Genomic DNA, 26,462 nt, shown 5'->3' on the forward strand with positions numbered 1-26,462 from the left:
TTTTTATAGTGTATAATAATTTATCATTTATATGGAAGTAGGGGAAAATAAGAAAGTTAAAAACAAGGAGACAACCAAATCAACACAAAGCTTCCGGCATTTTTTTGGTCTCAGAAGTTACGCGACATCAACAGAGGTTGGTGTTTCTATAACTAGAGTTGTTCGTCTTAGCATTTTCTTTTTTATGTTTTTGCAGTATAATCACTTCTCTACAGAGGTTTGTGTTCCTTTTTTTACTTTAAAATTAATTGTGTAGTGGAGTTTGGTTTTTTGTTTTGTTTAGTGTGTTCTGCTTCGGAATTGTGAATGGTGATTTGTATGTCGTGGAATGTGGATTTATTGATTCTATTTCTGGCCATGATTCTTCTTGATATAATCTTTAATGAGATTTACTGTAAAATTTTATTTTGTTCTTTTTTGGCGATGTTGTATCGGTTCTTTGGGGTGTTTTGGATCCTTGTTTAAATTTGACCTAGTTCTAACATTGAGGTCAGGGCACAAATTAGTATATACTTATTAGTATGGTTTCTTTTTGTATAATATTATTTTAAAATCTCTAGAACTTTTCGGATTTCTTTGAACACATTTTAAGCACCAGATTGGGAACCATTTGTTTTTTATCTTGTGTGGTTTTTGTATTGAATAATAGTGTTCTTTTGTTGTTTGTTTGGTTTAATGTTTTGCAGTCCTAGTGAACTGAGAAAGTCAACCCATCAAAAAGCTCAGATTCCCTCCTCTATTTCAGTTTTCCCAGACATTGTAATACCTGTTTTTCTTGTGTTACTCAGTTTCATTTCATTGGTTTTGGAAATGAAATCTTATCTGGTTCCTTCCTTTTTAATGTTTAAAACAGAACAAAGCTCCTATAAGCTCTGATGTTTGCAAACACATTATTGTCTTTTAAATTTGATGTTCTCATGTTCTTTTATTGTTGTAATTTCGACATTTGAGAAATCTGGATAATGTAAACCAGTTTTGTATTTGGCTCAACTTGATATAGGTTACCATATACCTTTTTGAAAGTGGATTTAGGTTTAATTCTACCAGATAAAATTGGCTTGCAATAAGTACCCACTTATATACTATAATTTTACTACATTTCTAGTTGGCATGGGATTTCTAACAGTACTTTGTGTGTATTTCTTAGGTTTGTGAAGACTTGAAATACAACTTCTGCTTCAAACTAAGATACTTAGTTATTGAATTCTTAAATGTTCTGATAGTTATATCTTTTATGTTTATTTGATGCTGGATCTTCATTTACTCTGGACTTGTTATCATTACTGGTCTTGTCCACTTAACTGAGATTTTTTGTATTGATGTCAAATTTTCAATGTTTGTTTATTGCAGCCCCAGGACTGATCATTAGGTGTTTTTCTATAGAGGCTAGAATGAGCTTTGCTGCACCATCACTTGGTTCTGTTGGTAAGTATCTTCTTTGTAGTATGCCTGCTACTTCAGGGTGTAATTTATTGAATTCTATCCGGCAGTATCTCGGAGTTCTGAAGATGGATTAATGGGTTTAACTTTGGTGGATTTAGGTAGCACAGTTGATATCCCATCTTGTTTTCTTTTGGTGATAACTCATTCTTTCTTGTGGATCTATCTTACTTAGGTGGCAGATCTGCTGCAAGAGCATTTGAGTTTGGAAGAACCTATGTTGTCAGGCCTAAAGGTAAACACCAAGCAACTATAGTTTGGTTGCATGGCCTCGGGGATAATGGCTCCAGGTGACATGACATTTCCTATTGCTCTATTCCAAATTTATACACACACACACATGGAAATTTATTTGTGGTTAGGAGATATGTTTCTATGTCTTTTAATTTTTCAGTCATTGTTTATGATTGTTACTGTTAATTGTTGCCAAGGATACTTTTGAATTGAAAGAATATGTTACAATTCCATAACAATCATAATTTGTATACATCCTCAAGTTGAAACATTAAATTATATGCACTGAGCTTGGTACATATAAATTGAATTCTAGGTTCTTTCAAGGACTTAGTGAGAATGCCTGCATGTTGGTCCTTAGAGCTGATAAATCTAGTGTGGAGTTCCTTGGATAATAGTTTCTCTCTACCTAAGCACAATATTGAAAGCAATATGAAGGTTGCCTAATTCACAATACAACTTCATCTATTCAACTTCACAAAATTTCAACTCTTGAAGATGTTGTTTAATCCATGGAAGTTCACAACTGGCCAAAGCCATAGATCTGTATGCACCTTTTTCATTGATTGGGCAACAATATTTTTCTTTCTTGCTCTTTCAAAAGACAATATTGCCTCCAATGAATATACAATATCCTGTGGTGGATCTTTTTTCAATGGGACAATCAACCCATTCTACATCACAATACCCTATAATTTGAGTATTTCTTTGTACTCATACAACACTCCTTGTGCAAGAGCTTTTTTGAGGATTTTGCAAGGATCAATATGAGGATTTTGCATGAATTGACTAACAACTTCGACTACATAAGAAATATCATGTCTTGTAATACCGAGATAAATGAGTTTTCTCACCATCCTCTTATATCTTTTTGGATATGAAAAAGTTTCACCTTGGTCCACAATCAACTTTTGATTTGGATCAATAGGCTTGTAATTTGCCGACCATGTCACCTATATAATATCAAGAGCATGTTTTCTTCATGAAATAATAACTCATTCCTTTAATTGAGCCACTTCAGTACTTCCTAGGAGAAGTACTACAATAGAAAACTGAATGATTTGCTTCACTTTGTTTCTTTCCAAAAACTTGCATAATATGACTTCATTTACCAAACCAAGCTCGGAGTTACTGCTTATACCATTAGAGAGAGCAACGTAATTTACACACTAGACCAAACTCCCCTCGAGCTATGTAAATTTCCTCCTCAGGATCATCATGATAGAAAACGTTTTTAATGTCAAGCTGATGAAGTAACCAATGGCGTATAATAGTCATTGTAGGGAAAAGCCTGACTGTGTTGATCTTGACCATTATAGGAAAAGTATCACAATAGTCAAGTTCACAAATTCTTATTCTTGACAACCGACTGAGCTATAAGACTATCAACTTCCCTAGTAGGACCAACTATAATAGACCTATGTGCAATTGACCGTCTTCTTTTTGGAGGGAAGAGAAACAAATTCCTACGTGCCATTGCTTGAAAGAGCATGCATTTCATCAATTATGACTTGTTATCTAGGATGATTAAGTGCCTCAATAATAACTTCCCGAAAGAAGTATGACAGTAGGAGAACATGATGGAGATCGATGATGATAACTCCCAAAATTATAAGTAGGATACGGTTTACGTGTAGACAAAATATCTTTCTTAAGAGCAATAGGCCAATTTGAAGTGGAGTCATGAAATACTTGATGGAGAAGGATCCATGGCATGGGAAGTTATTGGAGAAGGATCTAAATAATGAGACTTCAGGAAGGGTGGGAGGAGCTCTGTGTCCTGGGTTGGTATGTAAGGAGAGGTGGTGGAGCAATGTTATTAGACTGGGTTTTCATTTGGGTTGGAGTTAGAAGTTGGAATCATCAAAAGACCAAAGGTTGGAACAGAGAGAACCTGTTGAATGTGATATCAACTTGAGTTTGGATGAGCGAGATGCATGTTCAGCTGATGTATATTTTATATATATGAAAAAGAAAGAGTACATTAGAGGGAAAAATTATATCCTATAACACTCAACTCTTAGGTTAGGTAAATATACCCAAAAAGTAGCTTTACGATAAATGACAAACACAATAACAGTCATACTTTTAGCACTCATGAATCTTGTCTGTTTAACTTTTTAACTGCTTTTACTGGTTCGGTTTTTATTTATTTATTTATTTATTTTTTCAATTTGTAACCCCTTTTATTTAACCATTTCATTAACAACTATTGCTATTGATACTCAGGAGATTTTGGTAAACACCGTAGAGGTGGGAATTTGAATTTTAACATTCAAATTTCCCTCTTCATCTCACGACCAATACTAGATAAAACCGTCTAGATTAGGAATTTGGTTTTCATTTTACTTACATGTGCATTTGATGTTGACTTATCCTATAAATACCCATGCTTCTCCTTGTGTAAAACACCTTTTGATATATAAAATTGAGACCTTTCTTTGGAGTGATATCTTGGTTCTTAGGAGTCAAATGGTGATTCAACGCTAGTAGCTCTTATCATTTGGTTATCATTTTCTAAATTCTGTGCTCTATTAGCTCTTATCATTTGGTTATCATTTTCTAAATTCTGTGCTATCATAGAAAAGGGATTCAAAAGAGTGGCACATGCTATTGAAAAAGCGAAAGAACAGGGTTAACCATTATAGTGTCGACTTAATTTGATGTTTTAGCATTGTTTTAATTTTAATAACGAGTTTTGCTTGGAGAACAAAACTCATTTTCTGCTTTGCTTATGCAGTTGGTCCCAGCTTCTAGAGACCCTTCCTATTACAAATGTAAGCACACAGAACTTTTAACTGTTAATAGGGGAACGCATTTTGCTTATGCCTAGTTTTATATTATTGGGATATGTATGATCATCTTGATAGTAATTTGAAAGATCATTGTTTAAATGTATGATGCAGATTAAATGGATATGTCCAACTGCTCCTACTCGGCCAATATCTATTTTTGGTGGCTTTCCATCCACTGCTTGTAAGTTTTATTTTTTTTAGGCCCTTAGAGGGACAATCAACCTCTATAGTTAATGTATTATAAGCAGGCTTATATGCTGCAATATTGAAGTTGTCACATGGAGCATAGAAGTGCATTTGAGGACAGAGAGCACTTCGGGTTTTAAATGTTGTAATAACCTTAAATCGGTTTTGATAGTTTCTTTCTATAACTTCCGTATCTCTTAGGGTTTGATGTTGGAGAGATTTCAGAAGATGCTCCCGATGATCTTGAAGGATTGGATGCTTCAGCTGCGCATGTTGCAAATTTGTTGTCTACGGAGCCTGCAGACAGTGGGTTTCTCTTTCAACATTTTTCTCTAATTTATGTTCCACGTAGCTTACTTTAGTTTTTAAGTATGGTGATGTTCGCTGACATAAAGCTTATTTTCATGCTAGATTCTCATAAAAGTTAGAACTTAACAATTGAACTCTTGCACATTTTTTCTTATTAATGTCTTTTAACTGCTTAAGAAGAAAATAAATTATCTTGGCCTGATCTTTGATTTGTCAAAGATATCTAACAATGGTGCATAAACTTGCACACAAAAAGGTAGAAAAGAATAAAGAAATAGACACAAGTATATTACAGTAAATAAAAGCTTAAGATCATTTTGCATACTTTAGTACCATAAATTGACATTTGGTTAGCTTATTTGGTGAAATGATTGATTTTTTGCCTGCTTTCTATTGAACATTTGAAAACCATGTACTAAATGTAAACTTGTGAACCTTATAGCAACACCATATTGATATTGTAAAGCTGCATGACTTTGAGATCTCATCTCAGTAAACATCCGTTTCTGAATGTGCAGGAAAAAAATAGGCAAATTTGATCCACATAACTTATTTTGAGATCTACCACGTGTTCTACTTATCATTTAATTATGCATGTACATGGTTGTTGGCCACATATCCCAATCTATGTATTTGGAAGAAATATGAATGGCTCAAAGAGCCAATATTGCCAGCCTCTGATATGAGCGTAGTAATTCCTCAGATTTGAGGTCAAGGATACCTCCAAAAGGGAAACAGAGAAGCTGATTATTCTGTTACCTTTTTTATTCATAACTATTCATGGTTTATCAGTGAGCGTTGGTAAAATTTGTTTGTTATTATGTGATAGTCTCGGTCTATATGGTTAAATTTCTAGAGTGTTCCTAGAGTTGCCAACGTCAATAGTGTAAATCCTCAATTTCAGATGCTGTTAAATGAAGGGAATTTTGAATTAATTATGCATAAGTTTTACTGTTTTTACGTTTCTTGGTTGTATAGTTCTTTTTTTCAATCACAGGAAACGAATTATTGAGTTATAATAATTTGTAGTCTGATATATGTATGACAGTTAAGCTTGGTGTGGGAGGGTTCAGCATGGGAGCTGCTACCGCCCTGTACTCCGTGTCCTGCTTTACTGCTGGGAAATATGGGAATGGGACTGCTTATCCTGCCAACCTAAGTGCAGCTGTTGGTTTAAGTGGCTGGCTTCCATGCGCAAAGTCTGGTCTTCTGACAATATTTTAACTTCTCATGTTAGTTCAATTCAACCCCCTTCCCTCTGCTTTCAATATTACTTAATGAAATTGCTATATTTCTATTCTTCGCATAGGACCTTGAGCAACAGGTTACAAGGGATAGATGAAGCTACAAGGCGTGCTCAATCCTTTCCTGTTTTGCTCTGTCATGGAAAAGGTAAATCTGTCAAAATAAAATATACTTTTTTTATGAAATAAGTGGTCTTGTAAAGTAGATTTTAATTTTGACTAAACATTACAAAAAGTGGAATACAAGGTGAGGTTTGCACCTATATTATAATTTGGTTATATCTCTACTCGGTATGGAATCTTCAACACACCTCCAAGTGAGGATGAGAATATGAAGTGTGAGATTAAATATTTATGGGTAATCGGATACCGGGTAGCCTGATAGATAGACCCAACAACCCTCGTTTGGATCAACTCCAATACCATTATAAAAACTGGACTTTAAGCCTATCTTAATTTCGTAAAACTTGTTTACAAGGAGAGATTTGCACTTATGTACTATAATTTGCTCATGTATTTAGTCTATGTGGATCTCCATTAAGAGGAAAGAACAGTGTTAAATTACAACTAGAGGCTCGATTAAAAATCTAACATAATGGAAATTGTTAAACTATCAGAAAAAAGTGAATCATTAAGTTTGAAATCGTGTATGTCTGTGACAACACAAATAATTTATTTATATTAAAAGAATGAAATCAATACAATAAATAAAGAAAATTTGATATCCTCTAATATTGAGTATATGATACTAGAATAAACTTCCCTAATAATAATAAAAATAATACACACATGATCTTGATGTTTCTAATTACAAAATATGATCTTGATATCTATAATTATAAAGATCTGATCCTTATTCCTGGAATTGTAACACATACAAGTCTTATGTGCTCATCTTTCTAGAGATGTGATTGATCTTTGGTCTTAGAGACTTAGTGAATATGTCTACCAACTGTTCACTATATCCCCAAATTCCAACTTCTCTCATGTGAAATGACAATCTACCTCAATATTATTTGGTTTATCTTAAATTCATGATTTTGAACAATACATAATGCTGCTTGATTGTCACATATAGTATGCATTTCAGAACTTTCTTCAAATTTAAGTTATTTGAGAAATTGTTTTAGCCATGTGAGCTTGCAGGTATCTGAAGCCATTCCCTTGAATTCTGCTTTTGTATTTGATAACATTTTGTTTATTACTTTTCCAAGATATTAAATTACTCCCAAGAAGAACACAATACCCTGAAGTGGAGTTGCCATCACTGGGTGGGAATACCCAACCAGCATTAGAGTACACAACAATTTGAGTACCCCCCTTGTCTTTATGAATAAGGTCTTTGCCAAGAGTATTCTTAATATATGCTAGAATCCATACAATTGCATCCCAAGCCTCTTGAGAAGGAAAGTTAAAAAAATGACTGACTACACTCACTGCAAAGACAATGTCTGGATGAGTGAGATGAGATAATTTATCAAAATGCTGCTATTTTATTTGATTTCAAAATTCATGCTTTTGCAAAATGCTGCAAAACATTCCTTTATTTAATGAATATCCAGGCAGACACCCCTCTTATTATTTATATGTTTCGTTAATAATTACCATTGGTTAATTATGTTTAAGACTGTTCATCTAGGTTGAGTAAAATTTTCTATATATTTAGTAGGTAAAATCCATTCAACCTGCTCTGGTTGTTCGATATTAAGCTCATTTTTGCCAACATTAAGGCTATTGCTAGGTAATTTAACTTTGAAACAGTGGAGTGAATAACATTTGTATTTATATTCTCAGGTGATGATGTTGTTCCCTATAAGTTTGGTGAGAAGTCATCGGAATGCTTAAGGTCAACTGGATTTGGGGATGTAACTTTTAAATCTTATAATGGGTAATAAACGAAAATCCCTGTGATAGATTTTGTCCTACTTTTATTTATTTTTTTATAAATTCTTCTTTATCCCATGCTAAATTTTAGTGTTTTCTAAACTTTTCTTTTTGTTCTACATATAAAAAAGGCTTGGACACTACACAATTCCAGAAGAGATGGATGAGGTTTGTGCTTGGCTAACGTCAAAATTGGGCCTTGAAGGAAAAACAGCTTAGGTAGCCAGCAAAGGAAGCAGAATGTGAAAAGTAATTCTTTTCCTTTTTGGTCAATTGTAATTTTGTTATTCCAGATTTGGTTAGATTTCTGGTGATGACATGCATAATATATTCTCAACCCATTTTGTATAACACTTGGTGGCAAGTATGGTCATGAATGCTGCTAATATATTATGCTGAAGAGGATCTACAATGGCAGTAGGGTTTTCCTTTTGTTACATAATCTTCCTTGAATGAACTTCCAAGTGGGACTTATTAATGGAGGTGTACTTGGTTTTGGTTTTGTATAAAATCAAACAAAATATGTGGATTAGATTTTTAAACTTTCATTCTTTTTAAAAGTTTAGTTTGTCTTTTGACCAACCAATTTCATATCAGTTTTTAAACTGGTTTTTGTGAACAAAATTGGATTTCGTTGCAGCTGATTTTACAAATATTTAAAAACCAGTTCTGTAAACCAAACCTTATATTTCAAAAATAGTTTAAAGTGAGATAAAATTAAGTTATAAAAATAGCTGAAATGTTCAAAATTAGGCGATTGTTTCCTGCACCTATCAAATTTCTTCTTGCATCTTATAAGGAAAATACTGAAATACGCTTTACCATTGCATCACAATACCACTGCCATTGTCATCGCCACTAAATGAACTCATTCTGAAAAGGTTTTTTCAAAATTCTTTTCATATGTTCCTGAAAATTCTTTTCAAAATATATTTCATGTAGAAGTGTTCAGGAAGGTGTGATATATGTTCTGAAAAGTTTATTCCAGAAATCTATTATGGAAAATATATTTCGAAATGTATCTTATGCGTTTCAAAAAATTTATTTCAAAAACGTTGTTTTGAAAATTTTGTTCCTGAAATCCTTTTTTCGAAAATTTCGTTCCGGAAATTCTGGAAAATTTATTCCGAAAAGCCTATTCTAAAATTGATAACCCAGAAGTTACTTTTACAAAGGTAAAATGATCATTTTTTAAAATTGATGGGAGTACAGAAGCAATTGGTCTCAGAATTAAAGAACTTCACAATGAAAAAGATTTTTTTAAAATTACTTACTCTTTTAATGGCATCGCCTCGTCATGTCAAGGAATTACTACCTCAAGTTATTATTTGATGTGGATTTTTAACTTCATTAGTATAGTCATGTATTGTGATAAACTACTTTTTTCAAAATCTTGATTTGTTTAGATTTTCCCATGTAAACATGAAGACCCTTTTATAATCTTCTTAGAGAAGTTCTTTCTCTTTTTCTTGACTTGGTCTCTAGACAATTTGTCTTTCTACATAAATCCCACAAACACATGATGGTTTATTTATAAAGTGTTAAAGAATATTTATATATAACTCAGTTTTGAAACGTAGATGTAAATCACATTCATGGCTCCAAAATGAAAACCCTTGCATTTGAACAACTATGCTCCATACACAATCATTAAACATGTGTAAATATTTCGTTAACTCTCTAAAAAATGCGCTTAAAATTTACACAGCTACGACCCCCAACAAATCCTCCAAAAAAAAGCCTCGCACAGATGATAAGCTAAGCCTCATAAACAACCATTGCTACGTACGTGTAAAGAATCTTCCATAACTCATTTCCAAACTTGGATGAAATTTACATGGCTAAGAGCCCCACATCGCTCCACAAATACAAAACCTGATACACAATCATTGATGACGATGACGATGATGATGATACATGAAAACCAATAATCAGGCACTGTTTCTTGAATGAATCAACCCTGACACAAATCTGAAGCCACTAAATGAATGAGGAACGTAGAAAGCCTTTGAAAAATGAACAACTTCTAGGCTCCAATCATCCCTACAAACAGATATGGTCAAATACTCAGTGTTTCTCACCTCCATCATCATCATCATTCATTTTAATGGTGCCTCTTTAACAAACGAAACATTTTCTGCTTTGCTTGCAAAAGGTGACAGAAGGTGCTTTTCTTGATCATCGTCTATTACTGATGTTGTTTGAGATGCACATGGTGATGCAGACGAAAGAGAATCAGTGATTTCATCTTCTGCAAAAATAGTCACAAAACATAGACATTATGCAAAATGTTTACATTCCTCACAACAATACGAAACATATATATATACCTGAACAGTCATGGTATTCCGGTAGTTGTTTAACAGTAGTTACTTCAACACACTCAGGAAGTAGGCAACTGCATAGTGAACCTATATTTTCACCAAAACACCACACTTAGAATATATATATCATTGTGTTTCTGTAACAAATTCTTCTCTGTAGTCTACAAGAGTATACATAACTATAAAGCCCGGATACGGACACGGATATGACTGTGACACACACGGAGATACGATTAAATTGAAAAACATAGAACACGGACACGACTATATATATATATATTATTTCTAAACTTTCAACTAACGCACAGTAAACTAACATATCAGTAAGAATTCGAAGACAAATATAAAAAGAATAATCTTATACCATGTTGTTAAGACCCTTTTCTGATAAAGCGAGTAAGAAAGAGATATAAATGAAGGTGGGAAAAGCAAAGGTGTTGTTGTGTTCATACCTAGTCTAGCAAGACGATTGACCCAACCTGGGATTCGTTTTCCATTCAATCTACTTGAAACATCATCCGTAAAATGATTGCAGTTCTTAGATATGAGGTTGTAAGTATCTCCATGATACTCATTAGCTATACTCTCAATGAGAATTCGAAACTCAGAAGGATGCATGTTTATTTGCCCTAAATTCACAGAACATCTGTATATAAATCCAGGGCACTTCTTTGGCTCTACTTCAAATACTCCACTTGCTGGAAAGTCATGAGCTCCAAATCCATACTCTTTACCGTGTACTATATATTCAAACACATCACGACAAACAAACATGGAATCATAATAAAACAACTCTTAAACCCTACTACATTAATAATTAAACTTCAAACATATTCATAAACATGTTATAAACTGCTTTTTCATATGAAGTTCTTATTTAAATGAAAGGTGAAGATTTTGGTTAATTCCATGCTTTTCTTAGGGATCCTTGAACAATATTTGAAGGCTAAAATGTTCATCAGCCTGTTCTATTATAGTTCAATAATATTGACTAGAGAAATGAAACAAATTGTTTTGGAATTTTATACAACCATGTTATCCCATAAATTCTTTTCCATTTCATTCTTATAAACAAATTTCTTAAAAGGGACAACTACTACAACATTGATACACACAAAAATTATACATATATGTTATACCATTAATTCCTTGAATGAGATTTAGAGAAAACTGAATATTATACAACCAGTCACAGGTTCTATATAAAGAATCATAACGCAATGTGGCTATTATTGTATTCCAAGAAGAAAAAAAAAAGTATATAATTTTTTTCTCTTGATTCTCATCTGTATCTAATTTTCTGCAGATATTCATCTTCAAAACCCTTTTGCACATTATATATGTGGTAAATGTCCTCTGTAGGAAGTTGGCAGAAATTAAAAACCTTGGTTTGCTACTAAATTGCATTGAATCATGAAACATGTTATGATAATATACGAAGAAGAAGAAAAATAACAATAAACGTAATGGAGAAGAGAAATGATTGATTAAGGTTATGGAATGGAAAATGAAGAAGAAAAACAATTAAAGATTAGGATTTAGACAATGAAGAAAAGAAACAGAAAGTTAAGAAGAAAGAAACCTTCAATGCCAGAATGAAAGATTCCAAAGCCAAACCAATACAAATAATTGTTGAGAGGGGTGAGGTCGTAGACATTCAACACCACTCTGGTCGTGTTGTTTCTGTCTTTGTCGCCATTAACATTGACATTATTATTATTATTATTACTACTATTATTATTTTCATTATTATTAAGATCAGATATTGAGGTAGAATTGGAGCTGCTCTTCGTCGTCCCCATTTTTTCACAGAGATTGATGTGTATACCTCGCTCTCTATGAATTCCTGGGGCAACAAAACAACCTTGGAAATCCTCAAAACACTACAAATTATTTATATTGATTTATTGAATTATAATTTATTTATTAGGTCCATGAATAATATATCACAATGTTAGACCAAACAACGAGAAAGTCGGATTTGGATCTCCGCAATTTCTTCCTTCTTTATCATTAAAAATTCCAAGTTTCCCGGCAGATGACGAGGGTGTGTCTGTCTCTGCCACGTGTACTACAAATCATGTCTGATAGCTTATTACCAAACAACGCTTCCATCTTCTGTCCTTTAGTTCTACTTTGCCCCCAAACAATCTTTTTCTTTCTTTAAGTAAAACCGCTCTGCGCCAACTTCGAACACACCGTTTCTCTCTCGATTTCTTTACTTTTATTTTTTTTCATAAAAAGATACAACGTACATCAATGTCTAATTATTAATTATTTATCACAAATCAAAATATATTATATAACATTATATACATTAGATTTTATTAATAACGGTGAAGATCTTAAGTCAATCAAAGATAAAAATGGATCTATAATATATAAAATTGTATAAATCTTATAGTGTTGATTTTATAAAAGATGAATTAGATTTAGATTCAATTTTTAAGATTATATCATAGTCATCTAAATTTTATTTTAGTGAAATTGGTTATTTGTTGGACCATATTACATTTATCGTATTGTTATCAAGACTACCAATGTCTAAGATGTATATGTATATATATTAAACATTCTACAATCATGAATAAGACAAATTTGTTGTATATAATTATGTGCAAACTTAATCATATAATTCAATTTTATATAGTTAAATTAGATCTAAAGTCCACTAAAAAATAAATATTTTAAGAAAATAATTTTCATTTTACTTTTTAACTAAATTGATCATTTTAGTAATAATAATTGTATTGCATTATCTCTAATTTTTCTCTATTTTTCTCTGTTGTCGTCATACATTCATCTTAACATTTTCAATTTTACAAGGTATTCCACTTTTTTTTTTTTTCGTGTATCATAAATTTCGAGTTTAATAAGTACAATACAATCACTAATAATAATACGATCCTTTCCTTTCAACCATCCAGTTTGTACTCATTTTGTGATAGCTTCATTTTTTTCCCATCATTAAGTTACATTGATCCTAAATATTTCAACTTCAAAACCTATGTTATGATAATTTTTATGTCAAAAACTTTTCCCCTCTATTCTTGTTTAAAACTAGTGAACAAAATTCATTACAAAACAAGTCAAATACAGAATAATTTTAGCGTTAGAATATGTGACGAACTACAAAATATCATCGTAGAAAGAGGTGTATAGTATTGCTTTAAAACAAACAATATATACCATTTAACTTAAAGCAATTGTATGTTTTCTTTGAGGGAGTTGTTTAACGATGAATGTCTCGTTTCGGATTTGGGTTAGATTCGCGTCTTGGAACAAAATGGGTATGAACCCTAGAACGAAAGAAGAAAAATAGAGGACATTGGTTTGGAGATTTGCATAATGAAGGGAAATCATGCCATTTGGAGAAAATTATAAGATAAATGAAAAAAATCCGAAAAATTCAAATATAAAAATCAGTGGTTTGAAGAAAAAAACTCGAGACTTGAGAGAAAAACTAAAATTTTTATTTACTTAAATCTGTTTACAAAAGAGTCTCAAAACAACTTATATACTATGGGCCTAAATACAAAAGGCCCAATAGAACTAAAAGGCCTGATAAAGTCCAAACACAAATTACAAAGGTTTTAAGATTATTATTCTATAAGTCAAAGTTAATACGAGATCTCTACGAAAATCTTAACTATGCTTTCATCTGTAACGTTCTAGTCATACTTCCATCATTTTATGATGACGATTTCCATCACAATTTGAAATGGATGTAATATATTATTTGGGACGAGTTTAATTTTGGTTAATAACTCAATTGGATTATCTAGGATTATCTATTTATTGTCAATTTTAAACATGTAAACATGTAAGTAATTTAATATTTTAATTGATTTCCTTTTTAATTGCAATTGCAGCTAAAATGATATAACAAATAAAATAAATAAATAAATAAAAATATTTACCTTACTACTAAAACTTTAAACATATAATAAAAATAAGCATCACATCACATGCACATTTTGTTTCTTACTATGGAAACACAAAACATATACAAATATTGCATATGAAAATACGAATAGCTGTATGTTTTAAATAAAAGAAGATAGCAGATTAATCTTTTTGCCATTACAACTAAAATAATGTGATAAATAAACAAGTTAATAGCATAACTATTTACATACTATTGAAAGTTCAATTACAACAATAAAAATAAACCATGCATGTAATGTTTTTCATGCAATAACATATATATATATATATATATATATATATATATATATATATATAACATATAAAGTATTTCTCATGAGATGAAAATATAAGACATGATAAAATTAAAACAAATAATTGTCATTATCGTTTAATCTTTTTTTGTTCATCTTATTCATCCTCTATGATAAATATTAACTATAAATTAAGTCATGTGCTTATGAAACAAAGGGGTCTCTTTTTAAGAGACAAGAATGATATCATTAGGGTCTTAATTATTTTCTTCAAACAAGTTAGATATATGGGATATTCATTTCCTCACCTTCACTTGTTTGATGTCGCATTAGAAGTAAATACGAATTCAATCTATAGAATTAAATAGGTATAAAGTTTACATATAAGAGTGAAGCAAGAACAAAATCACAAAATAATAACATAACAACACAAAGATAGGATAGAAATTCTTAGAATCTTGCCATAGGACATCCATGATATTATGCAAGTGTGGAAGCTTACTTCTAAAAATGGATGAACATGAACATATACATGGTAAGAGAATATGAACAAAATTGGAACAAGGAAATAACAATTCAATTAAAAAAAGTGATAGAAGAAAAGAGAAGTATGAAGAGGAAGATTTTATGATTCAATGGAAGAAGTCACACCACCTATGATTCAAGATAAGTATTGAAATGAGTCGTCATTTGATAATATGATCTATCATTACTAAAAAATACATATTTCCTTCTAATTTCCTTTTGAAAATTTTTCTTAGGAAACAACAAATTTTGTTATGAGTAATGATTTGTAAGAAAAATTTATAAGAAATACTTACGACTTTTATAATTTTGTAGAAAAAAATTGTCCACGAAAAAATTACCTACAATTAAAATTCGTAGGAAAAATAATAAATTTTTTATTTTTTTGCAAAATTTGTTAATTTTAAAACAAATTTGCAAAAAAAAAAATCTTATAAAATATGAAAATTTCTGGAAGTGATAAATAAGACTTAAATAAAAAAAGAACTCTATCTCGTTCAAAACACTACAAAAATACTCTAGATGAAATTGAAATGTTTCTAAAAAAAATGCAAATATTACCTAATAGTATAGAATATATATTGGATCACATGACAATAATTAAAATGTAACAGAGAGTACTTGTTTGAACTATTACCATATTCCAAAGTAAATTGAGGGAGAATTCATTGTGAAAAATTACTTTACATTATAATTTATGTAATAGTAGATTATGCTATGGACATAGATCGAAGTTCATTATAATTATTCAATTAATCATTAAAATAACTTAGCAGTTCAATTTAACTACACTACTTTATGTTTAACCTTTGTAGTTTACGTTAATTCATCTATCTTCTACCCATTTTACTTGTAATATCTTTAATGGTATTATGTTGGAAGTTCTATATGGACCAGAGATAATGTAATTTCATAATATATAAGTAGGTGTAAAATTCACTTTACAAGTCGATTTTGTAAAGTTAAGTTAAGTTTAAAGTTCACTTAGTATCAGAGTCATTCTTTAAAAAAAATCTATTCTAACGAGATTTTTTGAACATTCTGTTCTATCCACTATCAGACCGTTAATGGACCACCCATTAATTCTAGCTTCCATTGCAATTGGTCTCTTTCCTTCATTTCCTCAACATAGAGTGCATGGTTATTTTAGCTGGATGTAACTTTGTTTTTAACCATTTTTATGTCATTATTATTCAACGGCTAAGCATATCCATTTATCTGTTTGTTCTGTATTTTTTTTTTTACGTTGTTTGCAGATTTGTGCTACAAATTTAAAATATTTAAAAAATAATAATTTCAATATAAAAGAGGAGAGAATCTTTATATCACATGTTTTCATTTTGCATTTCTTCAGGTGACTTTTGAAAGAACAAACCGTAGTGGACTTATCAGCATTGTCTGAAAACAACAACAGCTTTGTAGTTGCTTTGTTTTGTCCTTTTGGTTGCCTCATTCTGTAGCAGCCACCGGCACAAGAACGTGAGGAGTTCAGAAGAATTCTCAAGTTTTTTAAAAAATTTTCAGATAGTTGATTTGGAGATCTACCATAAGATAATAAACCACATTTATAGAATTGAGTTAGATTTAGAAAATATTTTTTTAAAAAAAATTAAGAAAAAGCACTAAAAGAAAATAAAATATATACCATTCCTTTCCAAAAGGTCGAAATTAACATCAATGAAGCAGAATCAAAATGACCCACATAATATTTTTCCACGGCCTACATCAAACTTTGGAAATTGATTCGTACCAAAGCTTTTTTCCGCCACCGATATTGATTTTTTAAGTAATATTTTTTCACTGTTGAACTTTTGACATTAGCTTTGTGATCCACATTAATTAAATCCCTTTATGATTCACATTTCTTTCTCCACACTTGCACTTAGCGATGACAATTTGGGACAGTATAGTTCGTAGGTTCGTACAGAAAACGTAAGGTGGATTAGAATGTTAAATTCGCTGGTCCGTAATAGCCGTTTTGCATAGGTCCACAGTTTGTGTGGACTAAAAACGGGACGGGACGGATTAACCTGCTGGCCCGCTTATAAAATTATGTGTTTTTATTTTTTTAGTTCTTACATCATTCGTCATGTTTTCTCTTTCATTTTCTTTTATTTATTTTATTATTATTATTGTTATTATTATCACTATTATGTTTATGTATAGTCATTGTATATAAAATAATGATTTTAGTTCTTGAATATGAAATATCTTTTTATGCATTTTTAGATACATGTCTTATAAGATAACATGTTACTATTACTTTAGTTGTAATATTCATTTGTTGCTATTTTTCTGATCTTTGATTAGTTAAATTAATTGAAATTATTTCTATAAAAAATAAATATAAATTATTATGAGAAAATAAATTATTTTGCTCAACATAAAAAGAAAATATTTCATTTATCACAAATACAAACTAATCCGCAAACCAACTCACAAAATGGAACAGACTAGAAAAATGAATCCTATATTAAAACAAAATTTCTCAACTTCTATACTCTTTCCTTTTATTTAATCCTGTAATTTGGTTTATAGAGAGACCACAATGTTGCCCTTTGTTCCGTGAGTCCGTGTTACAAAATTGACTAAAATTCAGTCTTCAACTATCCCAATTTTGACTTGGTTTTCATTTGCTAAAAAAAAAAAATATTTAATTAATTAATTAATTAAAATATTTAATTTTTAAGTTATTAAAACAAGTGTTAAGATATTTTTTGATAGCGTTTGTAACTTGAATTTTTTAAAATTAAACTTTTTGCTAAATTCAATAATTTATTAACTTACTAAATGGAATTGTGATGATTTTTTATTGATAATAACATTTGGAAATACTACTTGCAGTTTAATTCTATAAAAAAAATATTAAATTAATTCAAATAGATATATACTTAAAACTATTTTTCTAAAATAAACTTTTAATTCAATGTTTTTTTTTAGTCATTAAATATTTTAATAATAAAAATGTCATTATACAAAAATAAAAAATATAACGATAGATATAAAATTTTTATTAACAATAATAGTCGTCACAATTGAATAAGTTAGTAAATTATTCATAGTTAGTAAAAATATAATTTAAAAATGAATTTAAAATTATTATCAAAATATATTTTAACATTTATTTCATTACTTTAAATTTATTTATTAAATTATAAATAATAATGTGTCTTCCATCGTTTAATTATTTAAAAAATTATGAAAATTAATATTTAAAGTTTAAAACTATAATTATATTTTAATTTATAAATTATAAGATCATTAGAACAATCATAAGAAAATCTTTAAATAACAACAAATTTTAAATTCCAAAAATAATTTGTCATTATATATAGTAATTAATTTATACACAAAATTATAAACTAAAATTTATTGGTCTTTAAAATATTCACTATTATAAATCCAAACTAATTATGATCAATTAGACTCTAAATTGGGATCAATTTGGACTCAATCTTTTGGTAGCTTGAACTTTGGTAACTAATATTATAATGATCAATTTAGAGTGTAATTGGTCACTAATTATAATTATTTATTTATAATAAAAACTATTTTAGATAACAATAATTTTTAATTTATAAATTTGTATCTAAATTAGGCACTATAATGATCAGTTATTTTTTTTTTAAATTGACTACTTTTTAAGAAATTTCTTGCAGTGTTATTTTTCATTACATGATTTGTTAAAATAATTGTATTGTTGATAACGGTTATGAATTAATGAATTAATGATTGTCTAGTGATTTGATACATTTACTCGTATGATTGATACTCATATGATTCATTACTTTTTATGTAAATATTTGTATTGACTAAATTGATTTGTTTCCTTTATGGAATACATGTTGTATATATAAATAGGACTCTTCCTATCAATTATCAATAATAAGATACAGATGAGTTGCTCCCTATTCTCTCATTCTTTATTCTCTATTGTTTCTTTTCTTCTCTATTATCTATATTATTTTCTCTGTTATTCGACTTTATTTCATAACACGTTATCAGCACGATGCTCCAACCAATTGAGGACTAGTGAAAGTTTTTTCTCTATAATGACAGTGTTCTGCGTGTCTCAATCCAAACTCTTTCTAATCTTTTCTCAAATTATAATTTTACCTTATATTCTTCCTCTTGTGATAACAAATTGTTTAACTTTATCAATTTTCATCTCTGTCTTATTATTTTTATTTTTATTATGACGGTGATTATTATTATTATTATGATTATTATTATTATTAATATTATTATTTTATATTATTTTATGTGTTAGTTCTAAACACAGAAAATGTTGCAAAATTTGGATTTGTGACCCTTGATATTACAAGGAAGAATTCCTTATATTGGATTTTAAAGTTGAAATATATTTAGATGCAATAGATATTGGGATACCATTAAATAAAGAAATAAAGCATCTAAGCAACATGACAAAAATATTGTGAAAAGAGATTTCACAAATATTGTGAATTTATTTCATGCCTATGTATGGTTGGCTGGACAAAGCAATAAAGCTTTTGATGAAAAATCATGAGATCCGCCTAATTTGCTCCATCCCCAGAAGTGAATGCAGCAATAAATATTATCAATTTATTTCATGCCTTTTCTATCAATGAGCTTTTGATAGAAAATCAAGAAACCTGTCCAAATTGGTTCTGCTCCATTCCTAGAAGTGAATGTCGCAACATTTGATTTATATTTTCATGATCGTGATCGTGATATTGATTATGGACATGGTTATAAAGAAAATTTCAAAGACACATTTTGTCACTAGAAGTGGCACAATAATGTGAAAAAGGGAGAAGGAAAATGTGAAAATGCTGACAAAAAGATGAAAGTATATATTATCATTACGGTGGTAAAGGCCATTTGAGTTGTACTTATTATACACCAAAGTATCTTACAAATAATGAGAAAACATAGAAACATACTTTGCTTATGAAGATGGTGATTCTGATTATGACCATATGGATGTTACTCATCTTGATATTATTATTTTCTTTGCTAAAGCAAATAGAAGCATTGATCACCTCATTGATTATGAGAGTGTTAAAAAAATAAATCTCGTATTGATATTTACGTTTATATGAAAAACGAATGTTTGCACTAGTACCAAAAGATATGTGTCTTATTGATAGTGTAACAACTTATACAATTCTCAAGAGTAATAAATTTTTCTCTTGTTTGATAATGTGAGACATCAATGTTAGTATTATTTATAGTACTACAAATATATTTGAAGACTCTAGAAGAGCTATTATACTTCTACCAAGAAGTTGAATAGAAACTTATTAAGTTTCAATGATATTTGTCTAAATGGATATTATATTGAGACAAACAATGAAAAAGCTATGAAATATCTTTATATCTCTATGATTGAGTTGAAAAAGAAAGTGTGTTGGAGAAATTATCAACATTCTCTTATAGTTTGTACTACAAGTTTATTAGTACAATTAAAATGCATGTCATGGTAAACCAGAAGTTTACAAATCAAATGATTTCCTTGTTTGACATGATCAATTATTATGATGCGAAAAAAAAAAGGGTTGAAAAACTCATGTGGACACGTTTGAAGCGTGATAGACCTATTGGTTCCAAATATAAAAACTCTTGAATGAGAAAGGGAGCTAAAATGCAAAATGACATAATCGAAAAGGTTGAAATTCCAAAAAATTCATTTGACATAATTAATGGTCCGGTTCCAAAAGAACCTCAGGTACCTGAAATTGTTGAAAATGATGAGATCTCAATAAATTATGTCATGAATCATATAATATGGAATCAAAATAAAGTTAACATTGACGAAACTTTTACTTATAACATAGCGATGAATGCTATGAATGACAATGAGGATCAATAAGCAATGATCATTGAAGATTGTCGGCAAAGAAAAGATCGGCCAAAATGAAAATATGCAAAGAAGCATAATTATATTTGTTTGGTAAATGAAAGGTTTTTGAACATATAGTTCGCACACCTAAAGTTATGAAACCCGTTGGGTACATACGAATTTTTGCGCAAAAATCAAATTTAAAATGATGAAATTGTTAGATACAAAACATAATTGGTTTCTCAAGGTTGTTCACAAAACCTTGTATTGATTAATGAAAAAACATGTTCACTAGTATTGGATGCAACAACATTACAATATTCGATTATCCTAGTTGTACAACAAGGTTTGTATTTATATCTAATGGATGATGTTACAACCTATTCGTACGATTCTTTTGAGAATCATATTTATATGAAAATCCCTGAAGGATTTTTTGCCCAACAAAACAAATTCTAAAGAGGGTTATTCAATAAAATTGAACATGCTCTTTTATTGATTAAAAAAATCAAGACGTGTGTGGCATAATCGTCTTATTGAGTACTTATTAAAAGAAGGATATAAAAATGATCCTATTTATTCTTGTATTTATATGAAAAGATCCAAATAATAAATTTGCCATAATTATTGTTTATGTAGATGACATAAACATCGTTGGAATTCCTAATGAACTCACAAAGGCAATTGATTACTCAAAGAAATAATTTGAGATAAATGATCTTTGAATGGCAAAGTCTTATTTGAAATTAGAAATTGAGTATTTAAATAAAGGTATTTTTATACGTCAAGAATCTTATATAATTAAGGTGCTTAAAATGTTCTGAATGGGCAAGTCATGTCCATTATGCACTCCAATATTTGTGAGATCATTAGATGTTGATAAAGACTCTTCTTAGACCTAAAGAAAATGATGAAGATCTTCTTGGTCTAGAAGCACCATATCTTAGTGTCATAGAAACACTAATTTATCTTGCTAATTATATTCGATCTAATATTACATTTGCTGTAAATTTGTTAAGCAAGATATAGTTCTTCAACTACAAGAAGAAAATGGTTGGAGTAAAACATATACTTCGTTACTTTAAGGGTACTATGAATATGAGCTTATTCCATCCAAATGATTCAGATTCAGACCAATGAGTTATGGATATGCATGTTATTTTACATATTCTTACAATGTCACAATGGTTGATCACAAACAAGATGTTTGTTCACATGTGGTAGCACAATGGTTTCATGAAGGTATATGAAACAAACCATAGTAGCAACATCGTCTAATCATACAAAATTACGAGGAAAGTTGTGAATATGTTTGGTTAAGGTTTATAATTCAACATGTGCAAGAAACTTGTGACTATCCCCGAGAAAGATGGAATCAACAACCATATATGAAGACAATAGTGTATTGTTCAATTGAAAGGATGATACAGATATCCAAAAAATTCATTCATGTGAAAATATGGCAGATCATTTATGAAGTTTTTGCCAACGAGAACTTTTGAGCAAATGATTCACAAGTTCGGACTCCATCACCTTAATGATGTAAGTTTACATGAGGGGGAGAAATAGAATATGTGATGAACAATATTGTATTACAGAATACAGAATGTTGTACTCTTTTTCCTTCACTAGGTTTTTTTTATCCCAAAGGGTTTTTCCTAGTAAGGTTTTAACGAGGCACATTCTTTTATCAATTGACACTCAAGGGGGAATGTTATGAATTAATGAATTAATGATTGTCCATTGATTTGATACATTTACTCATATGATTGATACTCATATGATTCATTACTCTTTATGTAAATATTTGTATTGACTACGTTGATTTGTTTCCTTTATGGAATACATGTTGTATATATAAATAGGACTCTTCCTACCAATTATCAATAATAAGATACAGATGAGTTGCTCCCTATTCTCTGATTCTTTATTCTTTATTGTTTCTTCTCTTCTCTATTATCTATATTATTTTCTCTGTTATTCGGCTTTATTTCATAACAATAACAACTTTTATTATAAGATTTTTAAAATAATTGTGTTATTGATGAAAACTTTCATTATTGTATCATTAAAACAACCATGTAGTAGATGACAACTCATCGTAACATCATTAAAACGAACATCATGTAGTTGTATGCTTTCATGATATGATCATTAAAATATAGTTAAATTATGTCTTTGATCTCCATTTTCGTAGCAAAATATCGATTTGGTCTCTCTATTTTTTTTTTATCTCAATTTGGTCCATATTTTGAAAAATTTGATGTAATCAAGCCCTTTACATTAGTGGTGCAGTAAGAGCGTTAAAGGGGTACCACGTGTCAGTCCTGAATTTTTTGAATTTTTTATTTAGTTTTTCAATTTATTTTATTTTTTAAATTTAAAAAAAAAATTATCACGTCTCAAACTCACGTCGTGCCACATGGCAGTGACATGTGATATGGCTGTGACAGTGTCACATATCACTATTATGTCAGGTATCATTTCCTCATCCTCAATTTGGTCCCTGTATTTTTATTTTTGTCTTAATTTAGTTTTAATTTTTGTAAAAATTGTGCAATTAAGTCCCTCACCAAATTGAAACAAAAATTAATTTTTACATAAATATTATACAAATATTTTTGGGTCAGTGATTTCCGAATAAGTGAGTGAGTGTCTTCCGGAAAAGTCTTTCCAAAATGATTTAATGTGTTCCAAAAAAAAAATCATGGAGTGCAAGAAGGAATTTGATGAGGTGTAAGAAGTAACAATCAAAATATCATCACTTTTGAATGTTGATGACTTCTTTCATGTTTTTTAGCTCTTCCAAGAACATGTGAGATACCCTAGAAGTTACACATAAAGGAACTATTAATGTTAAGAAAGTTAGGAAGGATTCTCAAGAGTATGAGTTGTTTAGGATAAAAGATGAGGAAATTATATCAAATATTTATAAAAGGTTTAACCATATTATATACCATTTATTAGGCCTTAACAAAGTTTTTGAAAAAAATTGAGTTTAATATAAAATTGTAAAAGTGATTGGACAGAAATTGACCGTCTAAGGTTTCAACAACTCTAGAGTGTAAACATTTGTCTACAATGAACAAAACTTCTCTGTTTAAAAAATTAAGAGAAGGTGAATCTAAGATGAGTATACTAGTTGAACAAGAGAAAAAATGACATGAAAAAGAGAGTCTTTGCTCTAAAAACAGTTTTGTAAAAAGGAAAAACCAATGATGAAGATTACAATTATAACAGTTATACGGAAATCTATCTTTACTAAGAAGTTTGAGAAATTTCTGAACAAAAGAAACAAAGATAACAACTTTTCTCGTAAAAGGTATACAAACAAGAAATCTAAATTGTATGCACCTAATTAAGTTCCTTTGTTTTGTTCATACCAAAATTGAAAGTACAAACAATCACGGTAAGAATAAAATTAAATGTATATTTGTAGCTTTTAAACATTAAAATATAATTGTTTGTACACTTTGTTTTAGTTTAGCATATCATTTGTTAAATTATTATTATGATAAACTATCTTTGTCATTTAAAACTACAAACAATAAAATGTTCCTTTACAAAGAATTTTGAAAATGTCTAACCATTTTTTTAGTGTTTTCTCTCTTTGTGCTTTATAGTTGATGGGTTTTGGGCTTGAGTTACATCTTTTGTGAAGTCATTTATTTAACATTGAAAATGAGATTTTTACGTGTAAAAAAGTTGTAAGAGAAGTGGAATTAATTGAAGACTCACAATTAGGCCAAAATTTATAATTAAAAATAAGGATGAAACTCATTTATTCAAGGACCTAATAAGCCAAATATTATTATTTAATTTTGACTTGATTTACATGATTTTTTTCACAAAAAAAATTAATTCATCCTATAATAATCTTCCTCTTAGTAATTGTCGTGCATGAATCGAATTCTTCGATTATAACTTAACTCACCTGACCTACATCACGATACAATTGATACAACTTGCAACAACCTCTCTCAACAATTATACCAATTGGAATCAAACTCGTAATCTTAGTTCTAACACATTGTTGAATTAAGTGTTTATCGTTCGAAAAAAAAAATTATAGCTAATAGTTAAGGTACAACAATTTTTATTAAAGAGTGAACCAGCCTCCACCACAATTCGATTGTAACTTGATTTGGGTGACTTACACTAAAAAATAATTAATGCACCCTATGAAAATGCGACTGGAAGGCAAGATGATGAAAATATAATTGTTGTAAAAATATAATAGAAAATAAATCATGTAATAAATATTGTGAACATTTAAATAGATTACTTAGTAAATGTTAAATAATTTATTTTCTACTATATTTTTACAACATTTATATTCTTCGCATAAGGTGCATTAATTATTTTATGGTATAAGCCACCTAAGTCAAGTTATAATGGAATTGTGAGAGAGGAGGCCGGTTCACTCTTAGTACTATAGCGGAATAAGGAAGAAGTGACATCAAACTTTCTTCAGATTTGTTTAGAAAAGGAAATCAAGTTTCATATCCCTCCTTGCCTTGCTTAGGTAAAGACCTATCCAAAGAAACTCACGTCAGACTTGTAGCACAGCTTGATTAGAATTCAATACAATACATAGGTGTTTGAGTTTAAAAGGTGTGTAATTTTTTCTCTTTCTATCAAGAGTTTCTAGTCTTTGCTTTTTAGCTTTTCTAAGTAGAAGCTACTTCCATTTTGCTCTCTTGCTGCTACTCTTTACTTATGCAAGCTAAAAGACCTTCCATCTTCTAATTTATCTTTTCCTATTCAATTCCTTCTACATTATTGATATTTATTCTTCTTTGAAAAAAAAACAACATAGCATAATCATACCCTAGCTCAAGCCACAATTATAAACAAAAACCATCAAGAGAAAGTAAATTAACAAACCAAACCAAATCCTCTGGCAAAACCAAAACGTCCAATTCTTCTTACTAGAATCACATCAGTTATATTCAAAGTTGTTATGTGATTTTTAGGATAAACAACCTTAAATTCCGTTAAAAATCCAAGAGTGAAGCTGTTAAATAAGCGTACTAAGTTTGTAGTAGTAGCATAGGGGCTATGGATATATTTTTGTAATAGCATTTCATATTCCTGTATCTTCTACCATCGTTGGGTAGCTACAACTTGTACCTGATTAATGGTCTCTTATGGCTGCTCATAAAAAAATTTGAAAGTGATAGAATATTCAACTATCGCAATTTTTGTTTTGATACCAAGTAAGAACATATTGATAAGACAAATAAATTATACATTGAGTATCAAACAGGTGTAGTCATAAAAATAAGAATTAAATAACTTCTTGTAAGGGAACTTGCTTTTCTATGTGTTGGAAACCATTGACTAACTTTAATGAAGTTTGAACTCTACAATAATATTTCTTGTATCTATAAAAAAAAACCATATATATTCAGTATTTTTTATTTTTTATTTGTTTTTGAGTTGATTCTAGAAAAGAAAAATTGGTGAGTGACAGTTGGTGATACTCTGAGAAAGCAAGTTTGAGTGGTGCTGTA

At 29.7% G+C, this 26,462-nt stretch overlaps 2 protein-coding genes across 4 annotated transcripts; one reads left to right on the plus strand and one right to left on the minus strand.

Annotated features, from left to right (window-relative positions):
• Positions 1–8,570, plus strand: LOC114164756 (acyl-protein thioesterase 1). 3 transcript variants are annotated; one of them, XM_028049513.1, is made up of 11 exons: positions 50–136; positions 687–759; positions 1,351–1,425; positions 1,616–1,730; positions 4,415–4,451; positions 4,581–4,650; positions 4,857–4,961; positions 6,013–6,163; positions 6,274–6,356; positions 8,003–8,096; positions 8,224–8,570. In XM_028049513.1, the coding sequence occupies exons 3-11, from the start codon at positions 1,392–1,394 to the stop codon at positions 8,309–8,311; spliced, it is 777 nt and encodes a 258-aa protein (XP_027905314.1). In that variant the 5' UTR covers positions 50–136; positions 687–759; positions 1,351–1,391; the 3' UTR covers positions 8,312–8,570. The 3 variants fall into 3 exon arrangements, with proteins under 3 accessions (XP_027905313.1, XP_027905314.1, XP_027905315.1); XM_028049512.1 differs by lacking the exon at positions 687–759 and having other exon boundaries at positions 1–136; XM_028049514.1 differs by lacking the exons at positions 50–136; positions 687–759 and adding an exon at positions 197–217.
• A 1,099-nt stretch (positions 8,571–9,669) lies between these two features.
• Positions 9,670–12,259, minus strand: LOC114164730 (deSI-like protein At4g17486). Its single transcript, XM_028049481.1, has 4 exons — positions 11,999–12,259; positions 10,869–11,156; positions 10,423–10,503; positions 9,670–10,343 (listed from the first exon to the last, which is right to left on the minus strand). The coding sequence occupies exons 1-4, from the start codon at positions 12,216–12,218 to the stop codon at positions 10,192–10,194; spliced, it is 741 nt and encodes a 246-aa protein (XP_027905282.1). The 5' UTR covers positions 12,219–12,259; the 3' UTR covers positions 9,670–10,191.
• Between the last annotated feature and the right edge of the window lie 14,203 nt (positions 12,260–26,462).

The sequence above is a fragment of the Vigna unguiculata genome, chromosome 9 (assembly GCF_004118075.2).
Source record: "Vigna unguiculata cultivar IT97K-499-35 chromosome 9, ASM411807v1, whole genome shotgun sequence".
NCBI lineage: Eukaryota > Viridiplantae > Streptophyta > Magnoliopsida > Fabales > Fabaceae > Vigna > Vigna unguiculata.

What these genes read in the sequence shown, in the direction of transcription:
- LOC114164756 (XM_028049512.1), top strand. Translation starts at nt 1,392, where the DNA reads ATGAGCTTTGCTGCACCATCACTTGGTTCTGTTG. An exon ending in ACCATCACTTGGTTCTGTTG is followed by an intron (nt 1,426 to 1,615) that starts GTAAGTATCTTC and finishes TATCTTACTTAG; the next exon opens with GTGGCAGATCTGCTGCAAGA. An exon ending in ACTTTTAAATCTTATAATGG is followed by an intron (nt 8,097 to 8,223) that starts GTAATAAACGAA and finishes CATATAAAAAAG; the next exon opens with GCTTGGACACTACACAATTC.
- LOC114164730 (XM_028049481.1), bottom strand. Translation starts at nt 12,218, where the DNA reads ATGGGGACGACGAAGAGCAGCTCCAATTCTACCTCAATATCTGATCTT. An exon ending in CTTTCATTCTGGCATTGAAG is followed by an intron (nt 11,157 to 11,998) that starts GTTTCTTTCTTC and finishes TTGAATATATAG; the next exon opens with TACACGGTAAAGAGTATGGA. An exon ending in CAATCGTCTTGCTAGACTAG is followed by an intron (nt 10,504 to 10,868) that starts GTATGAACACAA and finishes GTGAAAATATAG; the next exon opens with GTTCACTATGCAGTTGCCTA.